Below are 9,603 nucleotides of genomic sequence, written 5' to 3'. Positions count from 1 at the left end.
GAATAAAGAATATTTTAACAGTTTATGTTGCATCTCTTGGGAAATGGCGAAGAAGGGCTTCATTGCTTGCAAATACAAAGGGAAGAGGGTTTTGCAAAAGTTGTTTAGGGGCTATTGTCAAACATTTTTTAAGGAGCCTAAGTCTCTTTCCCTCTTAAGAAAGGGTCATGTTCACCTTATTATTTTGCAAGGTTCTAACTCTGACCCAGTTAATCTAAGGCCCTATAGATATCTAGTAGTTTAAAAGAATGCTATTAAAGACATGGTGAAAGAATTACTGTAGTCACAAGTCATTCAAGAGAGTAGTTCACCCTTTGATTCACCAATTGTGTTAGTAAAAAAGAAAAATGGGTCATGGCATATGTACATCGACTAAATATCCTAGTTCTCTTGTTGAAGAACTTTTAGATGAATTAAAAGATGCTAAATGGTTTACTAAATTAGATTTACAAGTAGGCTACCATGAGTAGTTAGTGATGCCTTTTGCGCTCACTAATGCACCTACAACTTTTCAAGATGTCATGAACAATATATTGAGGGAGTATTTAAGAAAGTTTGTCTTCATTTTTTTCCTAACAATATTTTAGTTTATAGCCCTTATTTAGAATCTCACACATAACACTTGTGTTTAGTTCTGGAAATACTGAGAAAAAATTATTTTTCTTGTGAAGGAAAGCAAGTATACTTTTGCTACAGCATAAGCAAAATGCCTAAGTCATATTATCAGGGAAAGAGTAGTCTCAATTGACCTAAAGAAGATCAAGGCAATTATGAAATGGCTTGAACCAACTACAATGAAGCAACTAAGATCCTTCTTAAGACTTACAAGCTACTATAGAAGGTTAATTAAGGGATATGGATCCTTAACTAGACCTCTTACTGATTTACTCAAGAAAAATGACTTTCAATGGTTAGATATAGGTGCTGCCACCTTTATAAAACTAAAAGAAACTTTAGTTGTAGCCCTCATTCTCACACTTCTAGATATCTCTATAGAATTTATGGTTTAAATGGATGCTTTGCAACTCTAGAAGTAGGGCAGTTTTGATGCATCAAGGTTACCTATAGCCTTTTTTAGCAAGGCTTTAGCCCCTCAACATTAGAATCTTTTCATCTATGAGAAAGAATTTCTTGGCATAATGCAAACTGTGGCGCATTGGCACCAATAACTTGAGGGAAGATGCTTCATTATTAAAATAGATTAGCAAAGTCTCAAATACTTGCTAGAACAAAAATTAAAGATAGCATTTCAAATGTATTGGGTCAATAAGCTCATGGGTTATGACTATGAAATATACTACAAAAAGGGCAATGATAATGGTGCAGCTGATACTCTTTTAAGGATGCCTGAAAATGAGGTTTTCTAAGTATCTTTCAAACAAGTTCAAATTTCCTTTTTCTAGAAATTCAAGAGTTGGTATGATGATATGGATTTGAGAGCTTTAAAAGCTCATTTGTGGTAGCATGGTGGGAAAAATGGCAGGCTAGTTGTGGGAAATACTCCAAGTGTCAAACATCAAATATTGGAGTGGCTTCATGTTAGTCCATAAGGAGGCCATTCAGGTGTGCAAACTATTTCTCAACGAGTCAAGAAATTATTCTGGTGGCAGAAATTATTTGGTCATATTAAAGATTTTGTAAAGCATTGTGACATATGTGCTAGGTACAAATATGACTCAATGGCTTACTTGGGATTGTTACAGCTTCTTCTTATTCTAAGAAAAGTTTGGGAAGGTGTAGCCATGGATTTTATTGAGGGGTTACCTATGTCAAATGGCAAGGACATAATTTGGGTAATTATTGATCACTCTAGCAAGTATGCACATGTCCTACCCTTGTCTTATCCTTTTATGGCGTCTACCTTGGCACAACAATTTCTTGGTCACATTTACAAGCTACGTAGAGCTCTAATTTAGATTATTAGTGATAGTGATAAGATTCTGCATAGAATTCAAACTTATTCAAGAAGGAAGCAGCAAAACATAAATTAGGATTGATTTCATTTTTATTTGATTTAGTGTTTTATTTAGTTTTAGATATTTCTTCAAATTTTATTTAGTTATTTAGTTATTTAGATTTTATTTAGATTCAGTATTTTATCTATTTAGATTTTATTAAGTATTTTAGATTTTAGAAGATATTATTTAATTATCTAGTTATCTAAATTTTATTCATTATTTTAGATTGTATTTAGCATTATAAATATGACTAGCAACTTAAAAGATAACATATCATCTCATTAATAAAATAGTCTTTTAAATCCTTTAGAGATACTTCTGAACATGGCTATTGGGAGAAAAAGAATGAGATTCTTGTTCTATATCATAATAAATTTATTCCTATTATTTCCAATAGTTTTTTAAGCACCTAAGAAATAGAGACCTTCTCTTTATCAGTAATTTTTGGAAGGAATTTTTAAAGCTTTTAAGGGTTGGATAGAAGCTCACTTCCTCTTATCATCCACAAATGGATGGTCAATCAAAGGTGCTTCATTACTGTTTAGAAAACTACTTGAGGTGTATATGATGGGAAAAACTTAAAGAATGGCAGAAATGACTTACTATGGCTAAATGGTGGTATCTTACCACACTTCTACAAAAACTACTAGTTATGAATTGCTTTATGGGTAGGCTCCTCCCATGCATATTCCCTATTTACCTAGAGATGTGGCTGTAGAAACTGTTAATAGGATATTTTCAGTAAGAGAATAAGCTCTTGCGATGGCAAAATATCATCTCAATAAAGTTGTCAATAAAATGAAGCAGAAGGTAGACTTGCACAGGACTAATAGAGAATTTAAGGAACGGCAGTAGGTGTTTGTTAAGCTACAACCTTGTTGCCAAATTCTTATAGCTTTAAGGATCTCTCAAAATTAGCTCCAAGGTACTTTAGGCCCTATAAAATATGCCAAAGGATAGGTCCAATGGCATACAAGTCAGAGTTGCCTCTAGAATCTAGAGTGCACCCTACTTTTCATGTATCTTTACTAAAGCTTTGCCCTGATCTGTCTATAAAGCAAAGGCATCCACCCTTAGATTGCCTGAGCCTCCTACAAATCTTACTCTAGAAATGATTCTAAATAAAAGAATGGGCAGCAGAAAGGGAAAAATTATTACTGAGGTGCTTGTATAGTTAAAGGGACATCCTGATTAAGAAGCAAGTTGGGTTTCTTTATCTAAGTTATAGCAACAACACCCTTCTTTTGTGTTTCATGACCCTTGAGGACAAGAATTCTTATGAGGTATTGATATGTAATCATAATAAACAAAGAAATAGGTTGTTAATTGAGTTAGTTAGCCTTAGAGTCTAACTCACATTGTAGCCTTAGAGTCTGACTCACGTTATAGCCCTAAAGTCTGATTCTCTCCTATATAAAGGCTGTATGATTGTACTTAGTCTCTTATGCTTAATGAAATTCTCTCAAGTATTATTCAAAATCCTCTTCTCTATCTCTCAATCCTTTCTTTCTTCTCTGTCTCTCTCCAATTCTTAACCATTCTTCTCTTCCGTATACATCAACCCTTCTCATGCCATTTTTATAGACTATAATCCCTATTATCCAATTAACCAACCACACTAAAGAAAAAAAGAACACCCCCATATAGCTATTATATAAACCATCCACTTCCTTATTAGCTATTGTGTTGTGGTACTTTTTTGTCCAACCTTATGATCATGTACCAGAGGCCCTTGGGAACACCTTCAAGGGCTTTCCTAACCTCTTTGAAGACACCAAAGGGCTGCCACCATTCAAAAAATGCCATCATCATCTTATAGTACTTCAAGAGGGTAAAAACCCCATCAACTTGAAGCCACATAGGTACCCTTCAGCTTAAAGGACTAGTGGGTTATTTGTTGTAGACATAGGTGATTCAAGAGAGTTACTCACTATTTTCAGCACTTATAGTTCTAGTCAAGAAAAAGGATGGCACTTGGGCCCAAGCATGGGGTAAAGTGCACAAGAATTCTATTAAGAAGATCTTGGTTGATGTGGTATGTGTTTTAATTGTTGTTGCTAGTTTAATGTATTTTCTACTTCATTTTGTTCTTCATAGTTTCTATTTGTTTAATCTATTTTTCTTTTTGCTAATTGTTTTCTTGTATTTTTGTGTTTCTATGAGTTTGTGTGTCAGTTTGTATTTAAGTTTTTTCAAGAATTTTTTTTTTGCTTCAACTATTGGTGTTTATAATATTTTTTGGGTGATTGATAAAATTGGCTCTTTTTTTGACAAAAAAAAAAGGAATGGAGCAAGGGAAAAGAGAAAAGAGTAAAGCTTAACAAAGCCTGATAACTACTAATAAATACTATTCAATAATAACAATTATTTGCACAATATTACCCACTTATTTCTTACCTCAAATTGAGAATTTGTTTTTGCATTTTGAACTTTAGGAAGCTCATTTTTAATTATTGACGAAGATACCTCTTCATTTTTTATGTAAAAAAACAATATAACAACAATTACTAAAATATGCCCTTCTATCGAAGAGTCATTTAAATTGAATACCAAAAAGATGTACAATTACTCATTCCATCCATTTTCTAGATAACTCTATTAGCAGCAGGGTTCTTAGAATTCTTCTTTTTCTTTCCCTTCTTTTTCTTTTTTTTATTTTCCATGTCTTTACTTTTTTCTTCCTCCAATTCTTGGACAAATGTCCTCGTTTTCATTAGCTATTTCATTAGCTCTTTCAGTAGTTGTTTCTGCAAAATAAGTTTGTTAGATTCAAAACTCCATATCGCATTGAATATAAAAAATAAAAAAGTAGTATCTTCATTTTACCATTCAAAATAGCGATACCTTCAAAATAGAGTTTCGTGGCTTCTAGCCATGTTGGATGTTATTTATCCTTGTGGATTGTGTATCTATACTTGCTATTCCTTCTGTTTAGGTCATAATCAAAAACAAGTTTTCCATGTTATATTTTCACCCTTAAGAACTGCATTTTTATGATTTGCTTTATATAAAATATTTAAAAATCTGTTTCTTAATTTGTTGATTATGTTTCTTTATTTTCTCTCTTCTATTTTTGTTACTCAATTATCAAGATAAATTGTGTTGTTATTTTCTAATACCATCATTTTTTGTTTATTATTATTATTTGGGGATGTTATATATTGGAAGAATTTTTGATATTCAAATAGTAGAAATGGACCTGCTCTTTAGTAGATCTCATGGGACTCCTTAAGACAAGAATTATTTTGCTGCTTCATTCATATTGTGGAGTAATGTAAATATTTAAATATTTTCATTCTGTTCTAGATTCGCTTCACGAATCATATAGGCAAGATTCTTAATTAAATTATTTTGGGTTTGTGAGAGTGTGTGTGTGTATACTATATCAAAGTAAAACTCCAAATGTTGGTTGGACATTCTTTTAGCAAGTTTTAGATATGTCAAGTAATCCAACTTATAGGGAAGACTCTGCCAAAATTTCGACAATAAGCTTGACTATTTTTTTAATGCTAATAGTTGTTTAATACAAATGATAATTATATGATGAGATTGGATAATTAATATGTTAAACATTATATGGGCTCAGGCTTATGAAATATGAGTTTTCTTATATTCTAGCCGATCACACTTTAGAAGTTCTAGGTGTGATACAAGTTCTTAATTTTCAATTAGGGAAAGCTACAAACAAGGAAAGAAGAGGCTTTTAAGAGACTTTCAAGAAGCTCTAGACAAGGAATAACAGAATTCAAAAATTAGTTGAAACTAATATTGGAGCTCCAACATAAAAATGAGTTGCTGCATTCAAGGAGATGAGAACATTTTAGTTTGATTACATGCCCAACAAAAGCTTGGACAGCATCTTATTTGGTAAGAATTCTCAACGTATGCATGCTTTTCAAGAAGTTACTAAAACCAAATGGTATTTGTTGCTCAGCTTATTATTTGTCTTCCTCATCCATCATTGACAATTTTGTTTCAAAGGTCCTACAAGAAGCAAGCTACTAGAATGGGAGAAAAGACTCAACATAATTGAAGATATTGCTCAAGGATTATACATTCATAAATACGGAAGACTAAAAATAGTGCAGAGAGACTTGAAAGAAAGTAACATACTAGTCGATGAAAAACTGATCCAAAAAATTTCTAATTTTTGTTTATCAAGAATTATTGCACATGAATCAGAGGGAAATACTGATAGAATTGTTGGTACAATGTAAGTACACATTGGCTAAAGTCTTTTTGTTTTCTATTTAATTCTTATGCTATTTAAAGAGCTATTGCAATATATTTCCTCCTTACATTTGACTTATCAAAATATAAATATTTATGAATTATAAGCTGAATATTTTGTCATACATGAATCTAAGCCGTGGATACATGACTCTTGAATATATTTTAGGATCCGTTTGGATTTCAGTTGGGTATAATAGATTATGAAAATAATTGATTAAGTGGTAGATTTTAATCATAATTGATTATGTTATAACGCAATCTGTTTGGATACTCATGTTAGTAATTTTTTTAAAGATTCAAATTTTATTAAGAAAAAAAAGAAGAGAAAAAATTTTGTTTTAGTTTTATTAAATTTTGTGCTTTTTTTGTGATTTTTTTCTTGGACTTTTTATGTAATTTGCTCATATAACTTTGTAACAAAAAATGCAAAAGCGGAGAAGCTGAGATTTGGAGCGTTGGGAAAAAATTGATTTTTTGGGAAAAAATTGATTTTGGAAAAAAGTGGATGTTTGGGTAAATTATGGCTTAATCGATTTTTTTGCCCCTAAAATCGATTAAATCCTCAATCCAAACGGACAGTTACAATGCCAATGATCCACTGAATTTAGTGGGACATGTAAGTCAAACTATAAAAGTGTTTCCATCGTAAATTTTATACCATCAAATCCTTTATGTAGTTGGTGTTTGAAATGAGAAGCATTTAACATAACTCAAGCATGGGAGCTTTGGAAAGAAGGTGAAGCAGCAACATTGGAATTGGTATATCCAGCAATAAATGGAGTTGATAGATTAAGTGGGGAGATGCATTCATGTTGATCTATTATGTGCAGAAGAACGGCCAGTTGATAGACCCACCATGTCAGAAATTTTGTCAATGTTGACAAATGGAAGTGTCAAGCCTCCTTTGCTAAAGAGACCTGCATTTTGCTTTAGAGATCATGCTAGTGCAGTAAATTAACAGTTTACAAGGCCCATTTAGCTAATAGCTTGACCATCTCTGATTTATTTGCGGAGATAGAAATTTAATGGTTTCCAAATGAGCAGAATCATCATGTTCTTTCTTTCTTGTCTACAATATTATGGAATATGTAAAGTACAAACTTCCATTAATACACATCATAACGTATGTCGTTCATATTGCATTTTTAGTCCAAGAACTTGAATGGAGAAGATTAGCCCATTTATTCTGTATGATTATGCAGTCAATACCCCCCTTTGTATAACTTTCAGTATCAAATTATTCACATGAAGTTATGTGCTACATCTCTTGTCAAACTTTTATGTGTCATAGCTATTAAATATATCAAAGAGAGCGCATCACTTTCATAACAATACCATCGTCTCAAACTCTCAGGTTTTCAAAATGGGCGTCAAGTTATATTAGTACACATTTTATGGATTGTGGAATGATTCTCTCCGATGAAGTTATGCATAAAAAAAAAAAATCAAACTAAAAAAATTACTTTTGCTACTCCCTTGACGAGGAATTAATAGCGATCTTGAGCTTCCACCAACAATAGTTGGGACAAACTAATATTAAAAGAAAAATTTATAAAATTATGCTTAGTCATTACAAGAAATTTATATATAACTATATAGTCCACATTAAAAATTGAAGTATTTTAAACTATTTAGTATACACCTGGCTAGAAGGATCACTATCAAAACAAGGGGAAAACATATTTTGAACTTAGCATATGCCGAAAAACTCCGTTAATTAATCTCTAATCATTGAGTTTGAATACATCCACAAGGACTTGACAACAAGAATACAAGAAAAGGAAAAGGACTTGAGAGGCCGAATCAAATCCTTAATATCAAGTTTATTGCAATTTAATTAAATTTTAATGAAGTACTTGATATCAATTTTGTGGTCAAAAGTCAAAACAAGAGGGTGATATCAATTTGGGTTTCGCCAAAGGCCGCCTAGACAGATGATGTTAACTAGGACTAACCAAAAATATAACAAATACACAAAACCAACAATGTTACGCCATGAATAAATATCATCAAAAGGCTTTATGAAATCCTGAGTTCTAGCTGGTTATGCACTTTGGCTCTCTACCGTGTCTGTGATGAGCAAACTTGAGGCTGTGTTATTGGTTCTTGTCTTGTTATGGGGAACTTGAGATTTTCGAGAATTTTTTGTGATGCACAAGACACCATTTTAAGCCAGATTAGCTAAATCACACAAAGCCTACTATATGCTCAGCTAGGGTTGATTATTGCATGGCTTTTAAGAAAATAGCCACGTAATATTACTCCCCCTTTTACTACCTATTAGTCTAGAACTCATATAATGATGACTTGCCAGTTTGGATTGCCAATCCAAATGATTGAATTCTCAATGCTTCTTTAGACTCTGAAGCTTTAACTTTGGATCATTTGGCCTATTGAAAAGTCAAGAGCCTACTATCCTGTTCCCTCCTCCAGATCAGCCCCGATCTCATCAACAACACTTATGCCACCTTTTTGAGTATTGGCAACTTTGTCCTGCAGTAGTATTTTCACTATAAATTTTCTACCATATAATCCTTTGCGTAGTTAGTGTCTGAAATGAGAAGCATTTAGCATACCTCAGGCATGGGAGCTTTGGAAAGAAGGTGAAGCAGCTGCATTAGAATTGGTGGATCCAACAATAAAAGATTCCTTAGCTCCAAATCAAATGCTGAGATGTATTATTCATGTTGGTCTATTATGTGCAAAAGAACGACCAACTAATAGATTCAGCATGTCTGAAATTTTGTCAATGCTAATGAATGGAACTGCCAAGCCTCCTTTGCTGAAGAGACCTGCATTTTGTTTTAGTGGTCACTCTAATGCAGCAAATGAACATCTTACAAGGCCTATATTTTATTCAGCTAATAGCTTGATCATCTCTGATTTATTTGCGAGATAGAAATTTAATGGTTTCCAAACGAGCATCAGGTTCTTTTCTTCCTCGTCTACAATTTTATGAAATATGCAATGTTCAAATTTTCAACAATAGACATTATATTTAATTGTATACATGTGTTGCTTATATTACACTTTTGGTCCAAGAACTTGAGTGGAGAAGATTAGTCCATTTATTCTGCATGATTATGCAGCAAAGACCTCCCCGTGTAACTCAGTGTCAAAATTATATATTCACATGAAGTTATATGGCACATCTCCGATCAAACATTCATGGGTCATAGCTTTTCAAGCCACCTAAATGTCTTTTATAACATTGATTTAATTTGAATGTAAAAAATTTTTCACATATGTAGATGCATTCCACCCGAGATTAACTCCTCATATGGACTCACACATTAAGTTAATATCAGAATCATGTTCATATGTCCTTATAAGAGGTTTTTTTTTTTTTTTTGAGTAATCTTTGGAATATGTACAAAAAAGACTATAGGAGGCACCAATGAGGAGTGAAATG

General features: G+C 32.5%; 1 protein-coding gene across 1 annotated transcript; it reads left to right on the top strand.

Moving 5' to 3' along the window:
• The first annotated feature begins 1,274 nt into the window (after positions 1-1,274).
• LOC129308944 (cysteine-rich receptor-like protein kinase 6) lies at positions 1,275-9,090 on the top strand. Its single transcript, XM_054950302.1, has 4 exons — positions 1,275-1,358; positions 1,464-1,538; positions 1,704-1,793; positions 8,773-9,090. The coding sequence occupies exons 1-4, from the start codon at positions 1,275-1,277 to the stop codon at positions 9,088-9,090; spliced, it is 567 nt and encodes a 188-aa protein (XP_054806277.1).
• Positions 9,091-9,603: the final 513 nt, after the last annotated feature.

Source organism: Prosopis cineraria, unplaced genomic scaffold (assembly GCF_029017545.1).
Source record: "Prosopis cineraria cultivar Desert tree isolate PC_DT_omini unplaced genomic scaffold, ASM2901754v1 PC4, whole genome shotgun sequence".
NCBI lineage: Eukaryota > Viridiplantae > Streptophyta > Magnoliopsida > Fabales > Fabaceae > Prosopis > Prosopis cineraria.
This window is presented reverse-complemented; position numbering and strand designations above follow the sequence as displayed.